The sequence below is a fragment of the Ciconia boyciana genome, chromosome 4, assembly GCF_034638445.1.
Source record: "Ciconia boyciana chromosome 4, ASM3463844v1, whole genome shotgun sequence".
In the NCBI taxonomy this organism is placed as follows: Eukaryota; Metazoa; Chordata; class Aves; order Ciconiiformes; family Ciconiidae; genus Ciconia; species Ciconia boyciana.
Genome location: NC_132937.1, coordinates 54,399,211 through 54,424,069, shown reverse-complemented (window position 1 = coordinate 54,424,069; position 24,859 = coordinate 54,399,211). Strand labels below are relative to the sequence as shown.

At 43.2% G+C, this 24,859-nt stretch overlaps 1 protein-coding gene across 4 annotated transcripts; it reads right to left on the bottom strand.

Annotated features, from left to right (window-relative positions):
- Positions 1-1,822: 1,822 nt before the first annotated feature.
- Positions 1,823-24,859, bottom strand: ACER2 (alkaline ceramidase 2). Of its 4 annotated transcripts, none has more exons than XM_072858901.1 (7): positions 23,700-24,087; positions 22,325-22,381; positions 17,101-17,215; positions 16,056-16,197; positions 12,745-12,882; positions 5,860-5,997; positions 1,823-5,144 (listed from the first exon to the last, which is right to left on the bottom strand). In XM_072858901.1, the coding sequence occupies exons 1-7, from the start codon at positions 23,805-23,807 to the stop codon at positions 4,958-4,960; spliced, it is 885 nt and encodes a 294-aa protein (XP_072715002.1). In that variant the 5' UTR covers positions 23,808-24,087; the 3' UTR covers positions 1,823-4,957. The 4 variants fall into 4 exon arrangements, with proteins under 4 accessions (XP_072715002.1, XP_072715004.1, XP_072715006.1 ...); XM_072858903.1 differs by lacking the exon at positions 23,700-24,087 and adding an exon at positions 22,720-22,888; XM_072858905.1 differs by lacking the exons at positions 22,325-22,381; positions 23,700-24,087 and adding an exon at positions 24,407-24,859.

The following is a 24,859-nucleotide window of genomic DNA, read 5'->3' as shown; positions in this document are numbered from 1 at the left end:
CTTATTGTATTATATTTGGCTCCTGAGCCACACTAACACTTCAATTTCTTGTACGAAGAACTGCTCCTTGCCTAGTTATTCTGCATTCAATGTTGTCAGTGATGCCTATATATGTGTAATACTTTGCTGTTACTTAATTTTATTCTATTTTCTACAATTCAGCAAGCTACCTTTGGATTTTAGACCTGCTTTTCAAGGTATTCGTGAACCTTCCCAGACTTTAGTTTATCAATACCTTCCATGTGAGCACTGCTGAGCAAATAGACAGAAGGTGACCCAGGAGACTCCCTGCTGAACACCGCTTGACACCACCTTCTGGTTTTATAATGGACCACCCAGAACAGCTCAGAAGCAGCTATCCAAACAATTTCACACTAATCCACAGAATTTTTATCAAGCCCAGGTTTTCTAGCACTTTTATAATAATGTCCTGTCAGACAGTGCCAGAAATCTTACCAGTGTCAAAATCTAACAGCATACTGCTTCCTCAATAGCCACAGGGACAGCAAATACCTATTGTAGAAGAAAACTAAATTTTAGGTAGACACAAGTTGCTCTTGACAAACTCCTACTCACCTCCTCATATGCTGGGAGTTTACAAACAGTTTTTTATGCTTCCCGAGTTTGTGGGCACAGAATTCACCTCCTTCAAACTTCAGTCTTTCTCAGCTTGCGCTGTGTTTAACTGACAGCAAGGTGTATAGTGATACGAGATTTCCAACTGCCCCTCTTGGGGAAGTTTCTGCCTCATTCATTTGGAGAAAAAGGCAGGTTTGTATGTGTTATAGCGAAGTAATTCCTCCATCTCTGGAACAGAAGCCTGTGAAACTCCTTCCATGTGTAACTGGCTCCTGATGCTGTAGCTGGTATGAGCCGCAATCAAAGCCCATCGAGAACTTGAGCATTGCTTTGGTTTCCTTTCTGGTTAAGTTCTCTGTTATTTTAACAACATGGTTCTTGAGACAGCTTGTCTCAGAGGCCTGGCTTCTCTACCTGACCATCTGTCTTGCACAGCTTGTAGAAAATTATCTCTAAGGCTCTTGCCTCTGTCAGATTTGGTCAAAATCAGCTAGGAGCCCTGAAGTTATCAGAGAAATGCAGTGGTACAATGATGTTCCCCTAGTTTCCATGGGAAACCATGTCAATAATCTCCAGGTAGAGCAGGCTGAGTGACAGGACAATATACGAGCCAATCCACCAGCTGTTTTTGACATCTTGCCAACTACAGACATTAACTCTGAGTGAGTAACATTCTTAAATTATAGCTATGCTTTCACACAACAGTTCTTTCAAGCCCAATCACATTGGATTATTGGGATCTGCCAATGTCTCAAAGAAGGTCTTTTACATGGGGCAAGAGGAACTGGTAAAAGGGAAATAGGAGAGGAGGGGCAGGTGCAAGGCTACTATACAGCCATTATCTCCCTCTCTAAGTTGGGAGCACAATCTTGGGTAACAAATACTGAAGATTCACACTTTGTTCTCCCAGATGTACCCACTCTGACCCAGTTTTCTGGATTTGTGGAAATATAGGCCACCATTTTTAGACATTTCTTGCTACTTGTCCCTGTTGATTCATGGGCTTGCAGTTTTCCAAGTATTTGCTCTACTTGCAGAAAATCAGTTTGCTCAGCAAAGTAATCTCTACCTCATTAGTTAATGGTCTTCTATCTAATGCAGTCTGCCTCCTCCTCAAAGAGGCAGAACTGCTGTTACCTGTGTGAGGGAGAAGTTATCCTTACTATGCTTCAAGGCTTATACTGGCAGCTGCATTCTTCTCCACAAACACAATGTATGAAAAGGCAAACAATATTTATTCCAAATGCAATTTAATGTTGCAAAGTATTACATGTTTTCCACAAACATTCAGTATACAGGCTTCAACGGAGATGGGGAAAAAAAACCCAACACCGTTCCTTACATACTATTTATTGAGTTTTTAGCGACTGCGAATTGGGCAAGTGTTTGCCATCACTGAGAGCTAAACATCCTTTCCTAAATAACCTAAAGTTTAACATTCAAGGAATGATGAATACCACCCACCAATATACAGAATCTACATTATGTTCAATACACTATTGCATCCCACTAATTAAACTAAAATACTAATTGAACCTAAGGACTAGGAACCCACTCACTTCCTGCCAGCAAGGGAAGAAAGCATTCTGGGGCTTTAAAACCTGAGGGTGCATATACATCACTTTATACTCCAACATAATATGGCTACTTGTGCACATGTCTATTCTTCCGTATGATCAGGGCAGTGCACAAACCCCTCTGTACGCCAATCACATACTTCTTTGGGTACTAATGTTATGGTGAACTGGAGCCTTAGTCCGAAGTGAAATCTGTAAAGCTGTGAATCTGGTAAAAACCACATGTTTTTTCTTTTTTGAAACAAATGGAGCTTTTGTCAGAACATATAAGTTAATATTAATTTAATGTAAAGTGCACTAGCTACATCTAAAAGTGGTGGGCTGCTGTTACAGTGGAATACTCCCAACCAGTTCTACAGTGGACCTTTGAATATCAGATAGTGATCTTTGTTCACAGAATCTCCTATGAAGAGTACGAAGGCTAGAGGTAAGTTAATAAAAATACAGCAGATGATTCTTGGCCTGTACCTGCATTCATTCACCTCTGCAATATCTGAATGCACTACTGCCATCTTTTAAATTATAAAATTACTTCTTTGTGAGCAGTCAGACTCTGCAGAGCAGAAGACAGCAGCTGACAGCAGGTTGATTAGAGCCCTTTGAGTCAGAGGTTGCTTTCAAACAAAATATTAAGTAGGAAGGCTCCAGTCATTTTGATTAGTACATTATGTCTGAAGTTACTAATTACCCAAGCAATACTGAAAATAACTTATTTACCATAACATAATAATTTAGCAAACAATATCAAAAAATCTTACTCAAAGCAGGGCCATGTCAGACATCAGCAACTTTAGCTGGGTTCCAGCCAGCAAGCCTACCTGTATAAGGATCTAATCATATGACTTTTAATACCTGAGAAGTGTTTGCAACTGAGCATTTCATAATTAAGGAGAGAGGAAGGAAAAGGAAAAAGCAGCTGTGTTTCAAAGAGTAACAAACATTACTGTATGAATTTTTACAAACTAGTTTCGTACAAAAATTGTATGACTGTGTGTCCAAAAAACATGTTTCTCTCAGATAAATCTGCTAGCAAGTGGTATAAATCTGCATTGTTCCATTGGTCAGATTTTGCTGCTTTTATGATCTGTCAGTCAATCTTACAGTAGGCTACTTACCCGCTTTGAAGTTCTCAAGAAGATAGTCATATCTCCCACTAACAACTTTGCTTTAAGTGTAACAGCATACACCTTAGCTCTTGTTTTCTAAGCATAAATTTGAATACAGTTATCTGAAAGGTTGAACGTTTACAACGCTTGAAAGTTAATTTACCCCAAAGTTCTTGTTAAAAGCCACGTTCCTAAAGATGACACTGTATAGAGTACGTTTTCACATTGATAAAAAAAAAGTAGAACATGAGAGTTCTTAGCAAAGCACAGAGGAAATGGTATTTCTTGGTCTAATACTAAAAAAGGAGATATCACTTATTAATAAAAGTGTACATCCAAAGCCTTAACCCACTTACAGTTCTGATATTAGGTGGAATGTAAGCAGACCCTATTTTCTCCAAGAGTGCAGCTATTAGGAGCTACAATTGCTAAATATTTGAAAAACATGCCTGTGCTTTGCATCATTTTTTAAACAGACCTAGCATAAATTGCTTGCAAGAACCATTCCTGAACCTCAACCCCAAAGTATAACCTTAAAACTAAATGGATCTAGACATCCCTTATTTTTACAAAAAAGGCTGAAAACAAACAGAAAATTTGAATCTACTCTTCTTTTGTGAGAATGCAAGACTCTATGTCACATTTCATGGCTCACTGAAATCTAAGTCTTCAGCTTAGTTTTTAAGCAGTTATCTACTTTTCTCCTAAGTATAACTAGCAGAGCACTGGACTATTGTTCATGTCACTTTGCAATGCACTGGTGTGAAGTTAACTCTCAGATTCGACGTACAGCTAGGCACCTACGAGTTCTATAGTTTAATCACACTGTCAATCCATGCTGACCTGAGCTCTTACCGAAGTTAATGTTCACACTTCTGTGTGAGCTTCAACACCAAATTCAAGACCAAACATGTCTGCAGAGGTAGAGAGGGATTTCTGTGACATTTCTGTAAGAGGGAAATGCACAGCATACACATGTCCACAGGTCAGTGGAAATACAGAAAAATGCAAAACCATTGAACTCCTATTTAGTTTTAGGGACTGAATCTTCTGTCAGCTATTCCCACATTTACACTGCCTAACTGCACTGATCCAGATACCCAGTTGCAAACACTTTGCACTGGTCTCCTGTTGTACCCAGGGAAGCAACCACATACTCTGTGATCCAGAGTGATACACAGCCGGAGCCCCCATGTTACATGCCAGGCTGGGAAGAGCAAGTGCTTCGAGCACACTCTTGTGGCCATGTGCAACCACATCAACATCAGAGCTGAGAAGGACACAGGATGGCACGTAGGCATCTTGGACTGGCTTCTTTCGCAAAGGCCTTAAGCCAGAAGTTACAAAAGAAGTGAATCAAGCACAAGAGGTGACCTACTGCAGAAACATCATTCCTTGATCCTGGTATGTGGAAAGAGCTTTTATCAAGAGAAATGCTACACTGAAAACACAGTGCTAAACAGAGCCAACCAGACAAGCTAGTGGTTACTTTAGTGTTCAAGAGCCTCCGCCTTCCTGCTTCCCCTCTCCTCTCCAGTGAGAGGAAAGAACACATTTGCCTCCTCTTTCTATTACACCTGAAGTGCTGCATATCTTAGGAAGAAGATAAAATACAACCCTATTAATTTATCACTATTTAAATACTGTCTGTGCTGGTATGTAAGTTGAAACTCCATCCCCATTCCATGGCCAACTTCATGTGATCTTCACAGGTGATTTCTTGTGTGCACAGAGGAGGGTGACGTAGGGAACCCCAATGAACGCCCATCTTTCACTGGGCCAGAACTTTATGACAGGGCCCTGCTCAGGGATCTCAGAGGCAGCATCGAAGTAAGCAAAGCAGACACAGCCCAGGTACGCCGCGAGACAAATCAAAATGTGCCTGAGAATAGACACCCGTGTCCCCCCCCAGAAAAAGAAAAAATCAGTAATGGCACTTCAGTAAAGCAATCAAATATATCACCATGCTTTAAAATCAGTCTGTCCTTCACCTTCTTCCCCTGAGTCCCCCATAGGGTTGCTGTCTGCCCTTTGCATGCAGGCAAAGAATACAGAGAATAAGGAAAACTACAAAACCGTAGCTTACCCTTGTGGATAAGCTACAGGTCTAAACTGGCTGCAGCTTTTTGGCCTCTACACCTGACAGATTTGTGTAGAAATGCTGAGATACAGCACCATGAATAAGAGAGCACAATTTGCTGGGTGGTAAAAGAGAAGAGGCATCAAATCCCTTCACTGCTCCCCCACTTCACCCTCAGTTGTTTAACCCTCAGTAGGAGTTTAAGCTTTCACAGTCACTGTTTCAGTTGAGCAGTGCTGTGGGATTTTTAGTAACCAGTAGGGCAAGGAATTAGTTACAATTAACTGGTTACAAATCAGTTACAATTAATGAACTTAGTGTCTGAAGAATCTGATCAGGCCAAGGAGACTCCTAAATCTGCCACCTTGGATAGCATGAGACTTGCCCTGGGCTTATAATCTTACCAGTAATTCTATCTAGCACTAACCAGAAATAGCCACCAGGCAGCACAGAAGGGTAATGTGGTGAGGACATACCACATTTGAATCAAACCATGGAGTTTATACACAACACTTACCATACACAGTGCAAATAGGGGAAGTTAAATGAGGACCAGATCTCACAAAACGCTTTGTCACTGATCCAGCAGAAAAGTGCTAGCATCCACCAAAGACCTGAAAAGAGACCCAGTTTGTACACACGCAGGTTTTCACACCTGAGGAGAAAAACACAAAGAACTTGTTATAAAACCAAACAAAATTTGCTTTGTAATGGCAGCTTGATACTTTTTGGCTGTATGTATTTTAGGATAGGATTCACAGTGCCAGGCACACATCTTTAAAATAGCTCCACCACAAATGTCCTTAACTTTACTTAGAGTAAATATGTCTCTGATGCAAGGCAGTGGTGAGGTAACAGAACAAACCTTTCAATCAGTAGCTGTGTTTTGGGTATTGCCTTAAATACCAATGTGCAAATGGTGGGCAAACATCAAAGCATTCTCATACCTAGGGAGGGGTATCTAGGACAACTAGTGATTAGTTACACACACTGTCTGGGAACAACCAGCCATGAAGCAAGTGCTCAGATTTGTTCGTATTTGTCATTACATAAAGACTGGTAAAAAAAGGAACTGGATGAGGTTTTTTTTAATTGGTTAGTTGATTTTTTCCCCCCTACAGGTTAGGATTGTACAATGTAACAGTTCCAGAGAACTTCTAAGGTAGGAGCCTCTACCCAGAGGGCCCAAAGAAGCATGCTTTACTAGATAGCACAGGCATCCACATCTCAGACAGAATTCCTCATGTTGACGAAGCTGCAGTTCTCTCCCTCCACAAGAAACCTGACTTGTTCATATAGAGGTACACCCGCGAGAAAAAGAGCACAAAACATTTGCTGTGGTCACATGCGATGTGGTCTGCACTTGACCATCTGAATACAACAGCAGACGCCAGGATACCTGCATAGCATTACCTGTGTTGCAGGTCTACTCAAAAGCTCACGATTTTATTTCTCTATATGATGCTTTGTTCTTTTCCACATCTTGGAACTATCCTAACAACTGTGCAGCTTTGCTCAAAAGAGTAAAATCAGGAAAAAGGAGGCATCAATATAATCTTCAGGTTGCAAAATGCTATTAAAGTCAATAATTTGCTGTTTACCTACACTTGCTATTTTGGGGTTAGGCCTCTTGGTGCCAGTAGATGCAGCTCTGCTGTTACTGATATCTATAAAGCAAAGCTAGACCGGGACGTGACAAGCCCTGTGTGGCCAAGGGAAGACATGGCTCAGCTCCCGTGCCTTCTGCAAAAACAAAGCTATGATTTGGGATTTTCCTTCCTGCCTTTTTTTGTTCTTCTTGTTGTTAAACTGTTGGTGAATTTCCTAGGGATCCAAGAACCATTCAGTGCTCTTGGACAATTCTTGCTTCAATGAACCGCTCTTCTCAGGTCACCGATATGACCTCCCAAAGCACTCCCAAGCCTACTAATCAGACAACAAAGAATTTGTTTGAAGTGACTTGTTTGAGCTACATCTCAAGAGTAAACCAATAAGCCAACTCTCTAGTCAGTATAACAAGGAATAGTCAGCCTTCATCAGGGTTACAGGCCCCTGTCTTCTCCTTCTACGTCCTAGAAGGAAAACAAGTCAATGCCAAGCGCCCCACAATCCCCTCCTCTGTCCCAAGGTCTTCAAGAGGGGCTCCTCTAATCCACACTCATCTTCTATGTCTTACACGTCTGCCAAAAAAGTTATTGGGAATGTTTCCATGCCTCTTTCTCTGCAGCAGATCACCAGCCAACCTTTCTCTCTGCTCCAATCCAGTCACTCCAGTAGACTTGACCCTGAATCACCAGTCTTCTTTCACACAATTCTTGGGCTCGTTCACTGCATCAGGAAGGTGAGCAATGCCTGGCAAACAGGTCCTTTAGAGGGACACTTCACCTTGTGACACTCAGAAGCAATTAAAATGTGTAACCCTGGAGGAGGGAGCTAGAATAGGCAAACACAGCTTTACTGTGTGCACTGCAGTAGTATTGATGGTCCCTGATCTTCTTTATACATGACTGTGCTACAGTCATGTATGAATAAGATAAAATTTGTCACTACTTCCTCCCACACATGTGAGATGATCTCCAGCTACTCAGCTGGAGGAGGACAGGGGCAGAGAATGACTCCTGCCTCTCTGTGGTGGAAAAGCAGAACTGCCACTGGTACCTGAGCTTTGCTAAGGGAGCCTAGCTAAGCATTCTGAAAAATTAAAAACATACACAGAGTGCTCTGTCCAGGAACACTTTTCTGAATGTATTGCAGGAGCAGTAGTACACCTGTCTCTGGTGTATTGCAAGCTGAAGAATTAGTAGAGTTTTCCCTGTAGGATATTTTTTTCACTCTTGAAATGCTATTTCAGTTGACATTTTAACAGGCATTAGGGATTAAGAAACTCCTAAGGCTGAGCAGAAGGCACCTTTATAGCTACTGGATTAATGACAGAGAAGCTACCAACTGCCTAATCTTGTTGACAGGGGATTTTCTCCAGTGTTCTTTGCACAAGTTGGTTTTAGGATCTGGCATTTCTTTTTTAAGCCATCTATAAATAATGTTGCATTCAAAATCATCACACCTATCTTTATAATTCAAAAAAGTGCTTCAACTGGCTAAACTGTAATCTCCTCCACAAGAAAGATATCACAATAGTTGTTTTCGTAACAAAAACACCTACATAACTGCCACAAAAATTAATACTCCATATAGCATATAAACCAAAATGGTTTTTTTCTTAGGCCTGAATCCTCCAATCCATTTGGCAAACCACCAAGACACAGTCAGAGGAGACAGGGCTTGCCCAAGATGGCTTCCGGATTCTCTGTGCTGCATACAAAAAGGCTTGTTCCTCTGAAATAGTATCTTTATGTTTAAAAAGACTACAAGGAGCATGAAGAAACAAAAGGGTAAGGAGATTTTTGAGTTGCCTATAAAGTTCCAGGGTGCAGCTACATGAATTCTTCCTTACACTCTTTTATGAGACACCCCAGTAAGAAGCACATCCAAGATTTGTCACAGTTCTATCAGTAAAACTATACTGGTAAATCCTCCTCATTTTGGAGGATTCATGCTTCTACCAAATGGCTAGGCAGCATGGACCCCTTCATAAAAGAAGAAGGAAAATCGTTATTGGTCAAAAAACAATGCTGTATTAAGTACACCGGGCTTAATTCTCTCCCATTAATGCTAAGGCAGATTTACAGTCTTCAGTGAGACACACAACTGTTTACATGCTAAACGATGTACCTAAGCAGACACATGCATGGATCAATTTTGTACATTTGACAGATAAAACTAGACTGCTGCAATGGGTACTTGTGCATTCTGACAGAGGAAAGGGTGTGTGTACTGAGAACATGGAGGCTTTCCTGGACTTGTCTGAAGGACATAAACAAACACTTGCAACTGCATCCCATTTAAGATAAGAGGCTTGGCCTCAAACATCCAGCTCTTTTAGTCAGTGACCATGCCTGTCAATATATGACTAGTTTGAATACCAAGAAGAGAGGACAATTAACCTGCATGGTTCAAAGAGTTCAAGGCTGCAAAGGAAAACTGAAAGCTTACGTGAAGAAACTTTCCCAACTGAAGATTAGCCATAGAAATAGTACAGACTGTAATGACAGTTTTGTTCAGTACCACCATCAGGTACTGCAATTTATTTTTATAAACTTAAGACTAGATGCTGCAGGGTGTACTGCAAAAGACTACTCTTAACACAGAAAGAGTCAAGCACAATGAGAAGAGCAGAGTCTGCTGATCTGCACAATACTTATAGGTTTTCTGTGATCACCCATCATAGAGTATTCAGTACCTGCAGTGACTGTGCTTCAGATGGGCTGAAGACAAGCTTGCAGAGGAGACAGGGGACTGCAAAGCTTCCTATCTGCCACTGCTTTTACCACAACGAGAAGATGTAATGCAAATACCACCTGGACACTGGCAAGAGACATGGACCCAACCCATTTCTTTTATTTCTCAATAGACACAGGCACTGATCGTTCAAACTACCACTGAAACAGAACCTGTCAGCTGAGGGTCTAAAAGAGCTGTTCATGCTGTTGTGCGCAGATCTGTGACATGCTCCTACCCTACTCTAGTCTGAAAGAACTAGTCTGAAAGGACCCCACAAAGCTTGCATTTCAGACCTACTCTAGTCTGAAAGGACCCCACAAAGCTTGCATTTCCATTTGCACCTTTTGCCTGTACAATGCACAGTGTTCTCGGTTTAACACAAACAGCAGTTATTTAAATACCAGAGTTTCTGCAAACACTGGTGTGCCCCAGCCATTTGCTATCCGAGGGGCTGGGCTGGTACACACTTCCAGCAACTTTATCTTCCAGTGTCATGGCACCCCCAACAAAACATAACAGCTTTTCTTCAAACCAGTGCAAGTTGCTGGATGTCAATTAACTGCTTGATTCATTTTGACACAGGTATCTCCCTTTATACCCTAACGAATATTTTAAACTTTTAACTAGCTTAACCTTTTAGTCAAGGGAATAAGGGAACTGTGAGCAACCTGTGACAATGAAGCAGGGCTCCCCAGCAGCCAGATTTCTAGTAGGAGAATCAAATATGAACGGGCAGACCCAAAGCTAGGGTAAACTTGCTCAAGGCTCAGATGTCAGCTGAGCAACAATATTCTAGTATCTATCTGCACATGGAGATAGTTACATGCTTGATGATGACTCACTAAATCATACTAATTTGATGACATTGTAATCTCAATGGTCATTTGGCTTGGATCAGCAAACCACAGGATCCACATCCACTTTCTCCCTGATAACATCCCCCAAGAGAGCCTTTTTTTCTTTTTTTTAAATGAAATACATGAAGGGATTTGTTTGGACAGAAATGAGAATAAAGTTTTACAGTTTGTCTTTCAAGGCCAAGTATGCACTTAACTACCTTTTGCTCTTTTGATCATCTCCCACCCACAATACTTCCTGGCATACACTCTACCCTACCAGCTCCGCATTTAAGAACATAATGCTCTTTTGTGACAATATTATCTCTTCATCAAGGATGAACGAGAGGCAGAAAATACTCATTTGAAAGCACAGTGGCTCTGATTCAACCAGAATTCTGTACAAGATTGACACCAGCCTAGAACAGGAATAACAACAGGGAGTTTTGGTCTAACACATCACAAACTTCAGCATGGAACAGAAGAAACTACTCTGGAGGCTTTTCTCCTTCCTTTCCCAAATATGTGTTTCACAGATAAATTTCTGCTGCAGACTGACAGGACTCGGATATGTAGCCCCCTGCTGACTATGGCAGTAGCAAATGGGAGAATTGCAGGCATTTTAAATAATGCTTATTTTTTCTCCTGCAAAAAGGGATGAGATGACTCCTCTCCTCTGGGTTTACAAGAATACATCTCATTTAAATCTCCTAGGGATCTGCATAGTTTAAAATAAACCCTTTAATTATTTGCCTTTTACACTTAGGAATACATCAAAAAATATCATAGGTATTACATCATTCCAATGCACAATTAAGAGGGCTATATGTCACTTTAGGTCCCTTTTTAATCACCAATTCAAAGGAAGGTTTATCTGTGTCCTTAATTCTCTCTCAAAAAACAGACAGGGAAACTCCACACATTTTAGTAAGATATGACCTTTCAGGAGTTTTAAAAAGCAAATATCTGTAGGCATACCAATTCCTAGATTTGATGCAATAGTATTCCAACTTATGAGACACTAACTATTCGGCCTTTTAAGTTTCTCAGGAGCTCATGCCTGGAAAACTGATATGTAGAGAGTTTACATAAATTATTCAGTGCCACAACCAGATCTCCATTTTTCCTGTCAGTAGTTCTTGGTGCTTTCATCAAAATAAGACACCTCCACCAATATTCTTCAACTACTGACCTTCTTGTCTACAACTAACTTGTGCACTGTTTCCTGAGTTTCTTTGACCACAGAAATATGTGCTGCTCAGCAGGATGTCTAATGAGAAAAGACTCATGGATACCTTTACAAGACACTGTTAGCAGAGGCTTCCACTGTATGGAAAAGCAGCAGCAGAATAGGGTAAGGTAGCAAACAGGAGAATCTCTGTTCTAACGGGAGCAGTCAGAATGCAGACATTTAGTTCTACTCTTGTTTCTTTTGATGGACATTTATATATGCAATATGTAAGAGCCGACATAAGTTGTAAAAACCCTCTCAGACACTAGAGATGAGGGGGAAAGGACAAGTTTGTATGCTGGTACTCGTCTGGTCTTTTTTGCAGGGGGTAAAGAGATGCAAAAAAAGTCTCTGGACAGCTGCTGGTATTGCTATCATGGCAGGACTCTTTAAAATGTTAACATCAGTCTCAGGTTCTTTGCTATTTGCATTCTGGTTTTATAGTTTCTAGGGCCCTGACTGAAAGCTATCCTCTACAACCTAGTGATTAACCTTATCTTTGTCACTCTGACTCCACCATATTATCCATGTCAGAAGACAAAGTGATGTAAGACTCACAGTACAACTTTGAGAGCTGGAACATCTTTCACCCATGCTTGGGCCTTGCTCCACATTCCCTTTAGTGCCCAAACTGTGATCATGCGATCACCTCACCCTTACGCAGACTATATAGCAGAAATGCTGTCAGTAGAGTGAAACCCTTGCCCTGATTCCACAATAAACAAACAAATTTGAGTTAGGTCACGTTGCAGCAAGAGATATGTCGTAAGAAGACAGACAATATCTGATCTAGTATAATGGCCTAGGGAAAAAAAAAGATTCTTGCCAAAAATGTCTGAACTGGCAAAGCAAGTTTATACCAGATCTGTGCTTGCATGTGGGAGAAACATTTCTGATCTGCTATCACAAGCACGGAAGCCAGGTCGAGTATATCATCACACAGTGGCCTAAGGATCTCAGAAGGCAATGGTGCGTTCAGGAGAAATGTACTCACCTCTTCAACTCAGCAATGAGCAAAGCTGTGCAGGGAACACCCAGAGTCATTAGCGAGATGTTGTTGATGGCAGGCTTAATGAAGGCAAGGCAGGTAGTAACTCCAGACAGGACACCCACAGCAGCTTTAAATCGGCTCCTGAATAGGGTTTTTTGGGGAAGAAAAACTGCTTTTAATTCAAAAATTTCGATTACTAAAACCAGAAATCTTAAAATTACTTTAATAATGTAACAAAATTTAGGTTTCTCCAGGTGTGTTCAGGAGGTGCAATGACAATGTGAATAAAATGAATGTGGATCTTGCACAGATTTGCATGTGCATGCAGAGTTAATTATATACACAAATCTTTTCTGGACTGGTCTCCTGAAGCAGACATGTGTATGTATACATACGCATGCACACATACACACTAATCACTGGCTGCAACATCCAAAGGCCACACTCCGATCTTCCTCCTCCCACAGTAACTCAGGAACAAGTCCATCTCTACACACAGCACTGCATGTGCTCGTTTTGTCTGGGATAGAGTTAATTTTCTTCATAGTAGCTAGTATGGGGCTATGTTTTGGATTTGTGCTGGAAATAGTGTTGATAATACAGGGATGTTTTAGTTGTTGCTAAGTAGTGCTTATACTAAATCAAGGACTTTTCAGCTTCCCATGCTCTGCCAGGTGCACAAGAAGTTGGGAGGGGGCACAGCCAGGACAGCTGACCCCACCTGACCAAAGGGCTACTCCATACCATATGTCACCGTGCTCAGTATATAAAGCTGGGGGAAGAAGAAGAAAGGGGGGGACATTAGGAGTGATGGCGTTTGTCTTCCCAAGTAACCATTACGCATCATGGAGCCCTGCTTTCCTGGAGATGGCTGAACACTTCCTGCCAATGGGAAGTAGTGAATGAATTCCTTGTTTTGCTTTGCTTGCATGCTTGGCTTTTGCTTTACCTATTAAACTGTCTTTATCTCAACCCACGAGTGTTCTCACTTTTACTCTTCCAATTCTCTCCCCCATCCCATCAAGGAGGAGTGAGTGAGCAGCTGTGTGGGGCTTAGTTGCCAGCTAGAGTTAAACCACGACACTGTACTTCCTCAAAGCAGTGTTGTGTCATCATTCTTCATGCTTACAACATGGATTTTTAGGATATTTTGTTACCATTAATGCCCCAGCTTCTAGAGCCATGTTACAATCTGTTTTATTTTCCTTTATTTCTTTTAAGCCTTAAAGATAGTGAAAACTACAAGGGAAGTAAGACATTTAATCAAATTCAAAAGTGCATGAGCGATTCCCACACTTGTTAAAGATTACAGTTTGGTATATTCTCAGCATAAATGAAATCACAATTGGGCCCTATATAGACAGCCTGACAACTTTTAAATTAAATATATGTTAACTGTTGTTTAAACTTCAAGTCTGGAGTTTAAACAACTCATTTCCAGTCTGTGGCAGGACTATGGCAGACAGAGGATCATCACGCTGCCCTTCAACTAGTGGCCCATAGCTTTATAAAACTAGCTGCTGTCCAAGGATGGCTCTTCTGTCCTTAATTCTATGTCTGAAGTAGGGTCTCAGTATACTTGTGCAGCACCATTCTCTGGCCACAAGTGTCATCACCTTCACCTAGCTCATTTCATCTGCCTTTTGCTTTGAAGTTTTTCTTTCTGCAGGAAGGCAACAAGTTACTTTAGTAGGAAGTTCTGATCTGCCGTGAATACCTTAATGACTAAAGACACAACAAATTGGTCATTATAGATAATAACATTTGCAGCACTGAAAATCCAGAGTGTGATGAGGATTAAGAAAGTGAAGACCACAGCAGTCAGCACAGGACAGATATAATATTAGAGGATTAGCTATGCAAAGCAAAAACCCAAAAATATAAACCAAACCTGTTCTGGGTTAGGGTTTGTTGCCCACTATGTGTTTCTTCTGTACACTTCAGAAAGGAATCAAGACCTTAACATATAACTGCCTTGACAGATTCTCAGGAAGAAGTGTTCTGAGAAATTTAGGATAGGGGACATCCTTCACCTCATCTCAGTATTTTTATGAAACAGTTACAACCTGGGAGATTTATTATTTATAGTTTTAACACCAAGTTCAAGAGAAACAGGATTTCACCCAAAAAGTGTTACTATTCCTTTTAAAAAGGATACAGTTTAACCTCTTGGCCCATACTGTAAACCTACCCAGCACACTATCAGGAAATAGTGATAGATGACATATAACGATCCCCTTATGCTTCTGAGGAATAATTTACATGCAGCCACAGAAATTCTTCAAGACTCTGAAGTCTTCTTTACTTGAACTAAACGTCCAAAAGTCATGGTTTCGACCAAAACACCCCAGTAAAACCTGTTTGCTTGTTACGTTGATGGTGTCCTCTGATAGCACTGTGCTGCAATATGCAGAAGTACTAAATTCACACCAACATGACAAAGCCATTAGACTGCACACAGTAATTCAAGATACACTTTTCTCAGTACAAGCTATTTTAAGGAATGGTCAATCTAGGCACCAACCTTCTCTCCCCTCCCCCCCCAGCAACTTCCAATCGGGCACATCAAGGAAAAAAAACCACCCCCCTACCCCAGATAGTAACTGTATAAGAAGGCAAGAGGCAGCAGCCTTAGCAATCTTCAGGGAGAAGAACATTGGTGCTGCAATTCAAACCTCTCCATTACCTCAACTTCTTTACTGCATAAAAGAGCAATATGTACAAAGATTACAGCACAATTTTTTTACGGGGGGACAAACCACAACCAGATTCTTTAAACTGGCTACAACGCGCTTTTTTAATCCTGCAAGAAAAAAAAAATGCTTTTACAACAAAAATAGGCTTCTAAACAAACACTTAGCCTTTGAATACTTAAACACCATCCTTAACCACTGCCTTAAATATTCAGATGAAAATTCAGCTGACTTTCACAGGTCCACTTGTATGTACACTTTAGGATATACAAAAGGAAGAGGGAAAGAGGGTTTCTCTTACTTTACTTTAGCTGCAACTTATATAAACTACTCATGTAAAGGTCTCCCTAGAATCAAAAAGAACAAAATGAAGAATCAAGTCACTTCATCCCAAGATCTGAAGTTACAGGGCATAAATTCCACTGTCAGCAACTGCAGACTCAGGAATTCTGAACAAAATGGGCTGAGATACAAGCAACAGGAAGAGAATAGCGGTAAGAAAAGAGAGCGGTGACAGTGGTAAGGTTGGATGATAAGTCAGTGCCATTATGTGCAGGTTTAGGTGTTAGCATAAGAAGTTTCACGAAACATGAAAGTGTGCATGTATGATTGTATGACTACCTGTCATTCCGAAAAACTCTGGGCAGGTATCTCCTAGGGAACCACATGGCAAGAGCACACATCAGGACCCAGAGAATAGCCAGCTCATCCAGCATCTGGCCCAGGAAACTAAGGGTGGCGTGAAAGTAAACAGATCCAATTCCTGGAAGAATCAATCAAAAGACAATATGAAATAGTTGCAATACTGTATAGACTGAAACACACTGTTCATGTTCAGAACTTCATAGCAAATGGTGGATACCATTTGGCCTAGAAAAGGCTAGGAAAAAAAGAAAATCAGAAAAAAACCTGCCAACTTTCCTAAGAAGGCAATTCAAATCATCAGCACCTCATTAATTATGAAGCAAGCACATTACAAAAGCAGCAGCTAAAGATGCCAGCTTCTACTAGAAAAGTAGATGTGTGTGAAAAAACATCAGGTGGTAAAGTTAAATGCAAAACCAATTAAGAAATAAAAGCCAAATGCTGCTTCTGAATTTTCTCAATAGAGCAAGAATGGGTGAGACACAGATGAAAAGCAGCATCTGATGACTACTCCATGATACAGGTTTAGAGGTGGAAAGTGTCACACTGCCCCACAGGGCTCTGATTATCCCTTTAAACGTTCCCAGTGTCTCCAGGAATGAAAAAGCTTAAGAATCTCGCATCTACAAAATAGCTAAGCCGTTGGGCCTTCTCACTACAATGCAAAACCTGTTATCCTCTTCAGTTGTGCTGGGCACTTAAAGCTCTCATTTAAGCAACAACAACAGAGGAAGGAGGGTCAGCACTGCTGTAGAGTAAGCCCAGACATAAACAAAAGAAGTTATGCAAAGGAAGGATAGGAAGGGAACAGAACTAAGGCCAAAGTTCCACCAACCTCAAATTGCAAAAGGCATTTTCCTTTCAGAAACTACGGCTGCTTCGGCTTCAGGCAAGTACAAGCAAACGCCTTGGCAGACGTCAGGATCGCTTTGTTTTGCAAAACAATCAAGTACAAGCAGGAAAAACTTATTTCCTCTCTCAGTTCATGCATGAGCAGGCAAACAGAGACTAACCAACTTACCAACCACAACTAGCAGAGTCCATATTAAGTATATTCCACTGTTGAAGCAGGTTGCATATTGACGGAACAAGCACATACATATGGGTGGTAAAACAAAAAACAAGACGTTGCTTATCTAGGGGGAAAAAAAAAACAGTATCACAAGGACAGAAAATAAGCAAACCTTAAATATTCATAGGCTGCCTAAGACATCTATAAAAACATTGTGTCATCCAGTGAAGCCCCAGTTCAAACAAATTATGGCCCTCAGTTTCTGCCAAAGCTGAGCTGTTTTTGCAAAGCATCAACTTGTTTTGTTTAACATCCTTAAACTAATAACAGCATAAAAACTTTAAGCAATGTACTATGTGGCTAGTGAAATCTTTAAATTACCTTTCATGTCTATTCCCAGAGGAATTTTATTGAGAGTCTACAAATACCCAAGACTGTTGCAATTCAGGAAGCCTACAAAAGCAAGCAGCTGAGGAACAGCACGTCCTGGCAAGTGACCTGTCCTCTCAATGGCTGTCAAGCCTAGCATGGAAAAAGCACTGGAAGTACTGGCAGTAGACAAGGCTAGTTAAGCTTTGTGGAAGTCAAGTCACTAAGCAATAGCTATTGTCTGGAAGGTCTGAAAGACAAAGCTAAGTTAAATGAGTTAGAACCCTTTTCGTGCAGGGTAAAGAGAGCTTGAAGCTGTAAATCCTTTTACACTTCATTTTTGCTCTTGGTTCTCCATTACAGAAACAACTGAGTATGACTGAAACTAGTTACAGGAAGGTGAAAAGGCTGATAATTCAGACCTTTGCTAGCTTTTTTAAATTTGATATGTAAGAGTTGAACAGAGACATATTTTCTCTTGCTTACCAACAATCCAAAGCATGATTCTCTAGTTAAAGGCTGAAAACACTTTACTGGCAATTAGCAGGAGCTGTCACTGTATCGATCACTTGGTTCTCCCCGTAAGGAGCTGCCAGGGCTGAGGGCCAGCCATGGCACTACAACTGAGCAGTTATGGAAACACTCTACTGCTGCTTCACACTGTGACAGGGGACAGGATGAGTTCCCCAGCCTCAGCTTCCTCATGTTCCCCTGCCTAGCCCAAGCACAAGAGAAAATCATTCTTAGCAACATTCCCCTAAAGCGGATGTAGAAAACAACTCTGGGACAAGAGCACTCCTTTGGGACAGATCCCCTCTTCCCAGAGACTTACAAACTTGTACTGACATCAACAAAAATCTAGTGGAGAAAGGATTCAAGAACAACACACGAAGAAGGCATTTGTTGGTTCAGCTACTGTTGTCCACCACTCAACACGGTCTGAGAACAGAGCTTACAGTGATTAAAATGGACACATGTCATTTAACATTTGCAAGGCTCATCAAAACATACTCCTAGGCTGGCATTCAAAATGACAAGAATTACAGAAGCAGTTTCTCAGCACCATCTACTTCATGCCTGACACCTTCCCTCACGCTAAAGGTACATCCTCACAGACAAGCTGCGCTTCCTTCCAAAGTCTTGGCTGTTAGATTTCATTAAAATACTTAGAGAGAGCCATCACCCACGCAGTTTACAGCTGCAAATACTATGCAAATCTCTGCCAACAGTACCCTGGTAACAGCACACAGCCCAAGCAAAGACTTGCTAATGCAGAGGGCTCCTTGCAGTCAGGCCACAACACCAACCAGTCATGCCTGGGAAAGGTGCCAGAGAGCCACCTCCTGCTGGACTGCCCTTTCTGAACCGATGCAAGGGTTGAATCCTTTCACCAGTTACCAGCTCCTACGATGTGTTTGGCCACATAGGAGGCCAGCCTCATAAACCAGATGTGAAAAACCTGTGGGGGCACCAACTGGTTAACAGTGTCACAGACCAAGCACCTCTTCAGTAGGAATAAAAGGAGTCTTCTTACGGAAATCCTTTACCCCACCAAGGTGGCAAATTTTGCCTTTGTTGTTCCCAAATTAAGATGGTGTAAGGCTGACAACAGGGGCACCTGGCAATGTCAGAGTGCAGGATACTGCACAACCCTGGGGAGGCAAGGTAAAGACCAAAGAATTATTTATAAAGTAATACCCTTTTTTAACAGATTTTAAGAGGCAGATCAATTTGCTTAATATTATTAATTATATGGCTTAAAATTTGGTTGTTGTAAAACGACCTACACATTCAACCAAACACGCTCACTCAAGCTTCTTCCATTCATAAAAAAGACACCAGCTCTGTGCAGCAGAGACCGTTAGCAACATTGGGAATACAGCCATGGACTAGGATCCCAGTGTGTGACGTGCTGATAGCACAGAGCAGGAGAGCTCCCCTCACCCCAAACAGGTAGGAAGCATACACAGTCACTGGTAGCAGGGATGACGGAATATGACAAGTCCTCTGGGGATCTGGGAGTGCTCTACACATTTTAGGCTTTTAGCCACAGTTAGGCCAAAGAGACGTGTCAAAGGGAATAAAAGATGGTTATAAACAAAGTGCTGTGGAAGAAAACCTTTCTATCTCTACAGTTAGAACTGACCAACAAAGAAAATCAGACCAGGTAATCGCAGTATATAAAAATTTGGCTAGAAAGTCCTTATTCTGCCTAGGAACAGGATGAGAAAGGAAACACACCTACTTACATACCTGTAGCAATACAGGTTTATACTAGTGATTAGACAACAAGGGAGCGGTTCTGCCCTACAGTAGTGCTCTTCTGGCACTGAACTCCCGTTCATGCTAAGGTCCGGCCTGTAAATGCAAGAAAACCCTTGCAACCTGGAGCTTGGCCATGACTTGTACTCTTTGCGATGGCCAAAAGGAGAACTTCCTAACCGTAAAAGTTGAAATAATTTTAGTACTGAAATTCTTTTCTATTAAGTTTACAAAAAATGTGATAATCATGTATCTCTTTCATGGAATAGCTTAGTTCTGTCTTTCATATTCCACAAATAATATTTTCCACAAATTACATTCAAATCAGCATTCTGGAACATTTTCTGAAACACGGTGCTTAAGTTCTCTTAGTTTCAAGTTCAGCATCAACTAGATCACCACAAGAATTGACCTGCTGTTTTTCACTCTCTGATACGAGCATGCCTCCCTGCGAGGACCACACCCTTAGATATACTGCAACTATTAACACCACCCTTCCCAAGCATGTGAGGCACCTATCCATTTGGCTCTGGTTTCAGAAAGTATGTTGCACGTGCAATTTTTTGCATAATACACAACCGGCCTGCATAGTTTGATAATGTACAATTCAAATGCTGATACAGTTAAGATTAGTGCAAAAATTAATAACAGGAGTACAGAGAATTTCCTCTGGGATCTGCAAAAGGCAACGATTAAAAGTTACAGTTCTGGAAAAAAGGTAAGCAGCCCATGAATAACAGTCCATCCTCTGGCTTCATATAATTCTGGACCTTTAGTTTTAATTTCCAAATACTTAATTGTAAGAAAGCAACATAGGACATGGGCCACAGATGGAATGCCAGAGGCTTGCTCAGATTATGACCACATAATGTCACTCACATCTGGCCACAGTCCTGATACAGGATGTTGCCAGCAGTCCTACCAAAGCTCAAGTATTCTTTACTATCTGGTTCATCTCCCAGCCAGCAGCTGTAGCATTCAACCACCATGGCAACACTTACTGCACTAACTCTTTGTGAGGAGAAAGCAAAAATGGAGTAAGTACCTCTCTGTGAGTTCAGAGGGTTTGTATCTTCTCTATCCTGATCTATGAGCATGCCAGTCACATACAATGAAAGACTTTTGTAGGAAAAAAGGTGATGTAGAGAGAGTACGAGCATTCTCTCACACTCATACGACTATTTGATAGCTTTTTAAAACTTTTATCTCCATGCCACTAGGGAACAAAAGAAGAGGAATAAAAACACTGACTATTCCCTCTTTAAATGGAAATTTGGCAAGAAATAGGTATTACATGCACAACTGAATGCAACACACTGATCTGCAAAGTACTGACTTTACTAGCAACAGAAAAAAAAAGTTACTGTTTTCGCATGTTTAAAACACAACAGCTTTTTTTGTAAATACCTCTGCACAGGGTAAATTCTTTTGATCATGTGGAGGCATTTGTTTATGTTCTGGAGTAGGGTTACACTGCATCAGGACACAATACTTTATGCATTTCAGGAAAAAAAACCAAAACAAAACCAAAGAAAAAGCTAGTTTTCCTATAACCATTGTTTCAATTTGAGTTACAAAGTGTTTTGTGGCTTCTTTACTGAAAGAGTGTAAGACCTGAACACAAAATCACATCAATCTATCTCATGTGTGTTTTAAAAAATTAGTCTGATCAATTTGTAAAAAACCTCTGAACAGATATTCTCCTACTGATTTAATCCTGTTGAGCGCTTTGGTTTGCTTTTTAAGTAAATCAAGTTAAATTTATGCATAACAGACGAAGATTGAGTCCCACCAGAATAAATAAGTGATTTCTTAAAAATATGTTTTAGATAAGCTGTTCCAGTTTTGTGCTTACATGAATATTGCGTGAGACCTCAACTACAACTCTGACCTCAGCCATGACAGTTTAAAATGCGGATTAGCAAGGTTTTAATCTACAGCTTAAGGACCCAGATGCCAGATTCAGGTCTGCTGAAGAGTCCTCCCTGAAACTTCAAGAGGGTTTGAGTCAGACTCAGAACTGAACCATCTCAGAAGGATTAAAATTTAGACTCCACTTAAGGTGCCTGTTAGAGTAGGGCCAAAATTTCCCAACTGTCCTGTGAGCATCTGGCTTTTTGGGGACACAGTCACACAACTCCATCAATCCACTGTGAGTCACTGTCTTAATTTTCAGAAGTTGCTAACGCAGAAGTCAAACCCTTACAATGGCTTGTTACTACTGAAGAGAGGCTAAACATGACTACCCTCAATGGAGCCTCTTTTTTCCTCCCCTTTCGGTGTACAGCTCACCGATCTGTACACAGCTGCCACAGTACAGCGGGCTTCGGCGCAAACTTTTTGCCGTGTCTCTCTGTTAACCTGTCTGGAACCTCAGTTATTCATCCAGACATACCTGCAGCTCCTAGCATTTTGCAAGCTGCTATACCACTGCTAATCAGCTCAGTACAGTCAGAAGGATACCCATCCCCCTGCGTAGCTGGCTCCAGAACACACTTGCTGTCCTCAAGAAACTTGTTTATCCTGACCTTTTCCTCCCTTTGTTTTTGGTTCTTGAACAGTGACATCAGACACAAAGAAAGCAGAAGTTTCCCCCACACACCCTCAAAGTTGTCCAATGGCACAGACCAGCCACCACCCAGACGACTTTGGCAGCAAACTACAAGAAAAAACAACAGGTTAGCAATGTACACCATGTGCCGTGGAATTACTTGCTCTTATATGTGCAGCACCCTCCAGTGAGTGAACCCAGACACCTACTTCTTTCTTCCACTGGGTGTTAGCTGTCAAAGAAACAGCTTGAAAGGGAAAGACAGCTCAGACAAGGATGGAATTTGGGAGAAAAAACCTGAAAGAACATTTTAAAGTACAAAAGAGGCAAAGCAGAAGCCCCAGCTCCTCATTCGTGCGCATACCACCCACTATAGAACAGAAAATAGACAGGGCATTTGCAGGGTTCACTCCTGGACATGTGTTTTTCATGGAAAGGCAAACTACCAGAAAGCTCGATGCATTATCTCACTCCGGTGGACCAATTTGTCACTGCAATTCTTTACATCAACAGGATGTAAGGAGCATTGCTCCCCTTCCAAGATGCGTGGTCCAGAGCAGTCTGGCTCTGTGGTTGGGGCTATGTCTTCACAAGTTCTCTCCAGCAGCTGAGAGGTATTGGGATGGCGCGAGAGGACTCAGGGGTGAACCACGGCTTACTGGAAGGAAGCAGTAATTACATTAGTCCTCTTCCCTCTCCTTGCTCCCTTCAGCTACCTTCTTAAACAGACATCTCTTCTTCTCCCAAAAGTACATTGCTGACTTCATCCTGCAACCTCAAGGCAAATTGTTCTTGAAAGCTTTGCCTTCTTGGAGCCAAACCTACCTGGATGAAACCCAGTTTTGCCTCCAAACACTAAGGTGGTTTTTTTCTTGATCCATCACCGCCCTGCACGCCGTCAAGCGGCTGACACCTGTGCAAACGGGTACCGGACGCAGGCAATCCAGCGCCAGAAGTTCAGCACTCGGCCGCCACAAGGCTGGACGCAGACGAGGAGGGGGCCTCCTCCGCACTATTTACCGAACAGCTTGTCATGAGCCCTCTCTAAACATCCCGATTTTATAGCTACAACACCAAACCGCTCATTTTTCTTTAATTCTAGGCGTACCAGGGACTGGAGAAGGAAGAAGTAGGCAGCGACAGGAGGGCATTCTACACTCCCATGAAAGCCCTCTACGAGACGGGCTTTGGTAGGCAGGGCTTGGTAGGCAGCGGGACCCCCCAGGGCTCCAGCGGCACCACCCGCCTGCCGGCCCGCCACCGCACGCTCGCCCACCCGCCGCTCCGCAACCGCAGCAGCCGCCCAGCACGGCCGGCGCCGGTGCCCCGCCACGGAGAGCGCCCTGCCGGGCCGCCCCGCCCGCCGGCGCCGAGGCGGCCGCCGCTCCCGCACGGCCGGGCAGCCGCCGCCGCCACCGCCACGCACCGTGTTGTAGAACTCGGCGATGGCGGGCACGATGGTGTAGTTGTCCTCGCACCAGTCCACCTCCGAGCTGCCGGCCCGCAGCTGGTCCCACCACAGCAGCGCGCCCATGGCGCCCGCCCGCCGCTCCGGCCGCCCCTCCTCACTCTGCCGCCCGCCTCCCGCCGCGCCTCGGGCCTGCGTGAGAGGCGGGGCAGCCTCGCCGCTCCTGCTGCGCGGCCGGGGCGGCCCCTCGCCTGGCCGGGCTCGGCGGGGCTTGCCCCGCTGGCTGCCCGACCGTCGGGGCGGCAAATGGCAGTGACCGGGTTTTCGCAGGGAGCCAGACGTCTGCCCGGAGGGACCCCTGCAAGCCGGGCGGACTGAAGCGCTTCTTCCCTGTTCCCCCGGCGGCTTTGAGGAGCCAGCTTCCCCACACAGGTGGCCCGCCTGCCCGCCCCCCTCCCTCCCTCTCTCCCTCCCTCCTTTGTACGCCTTAAAAGTATTTGCTCAAACGGTTTGATGGAAACAAGCGGCAGCTTCTCGCGTTCTCCTGTACGGCAGGCGGCACGGGAGGGGGAGCGCCGCCATCACCGCCACTGCGCCTGTGCGCCGAAGGCGTTTTTAGGCAGGTTGCAAACACAGGGGTCGCGAAGGAGGCGGCCGGCTGCGCGGTTCACGCTCTGAGACATGCAAGAGGCTAATGCCGGCTGCGCTGTTACTTTGCTAAGTACCGCGGGTTTCTCTCCTGGGAAAAGGCGCTTTCCGGCGACCCCCGCTCTTCACCGGCCGGCCCAGCGCCTGGCAGCCACAGCCAGCGGTGGCCGGCGGGCTGCGCGTCCCGTCCCGTCCCGCCGCCACGGGAAGCACGGCCAGGTGGGAGCTGCTTGGGCTGCACAAACACCGGGTCTTCCCCCACAGCCCAGTGCGAGCAGTGCACGTACTGATGGCGTTTCCTACTTCAACAGTTCTAGGACGGGAACATCAGCCCAGTCAGTCCCTACGACTCTACTGTTCGTCCTTAAGTCACAGAGCACTTCCTTATTGCGAGCGAAATCGGCAGGAACAGTTTTCCCGCCAGACGCAGCCCCCCGGCCTGCTCCTCGGCGCGGGCGGCTGCCGCGACGCCCGGCCAGACTGGCTGGTACGAGCACCCAAGGTGCCGGCGCTGGTCACGGCTGCCTGCC

What these genes read in the sequence shown, in the direction of transcription:
- ACER2 (XM_072858901.1), bottom strand. Translation starts at nt 23,807, where the DNA reads ATGGGCGCGCTGCTGTGGTGGGACCAGCTGCGGGCCGGCAGCTCGGAG. An exon ending in TCGCCGAGTTCTACAACACG is followed by an intron (nt 22,382 to 23,699) that starts GTGCGTGGCGGT and finishes TTTTTCTTGTAG; the next exon opens with TTTGCTGCCAAAGTCGTCTG. An exon ending in AGAGTTTTTCGGAATGACAG is followed by an intron (nt 12,883 to 16,055) that starts GTAGTCATACAA and finishes AACCCTATTCAG; the next exon opens with GAGCCGATTTAAAGCTGCTG.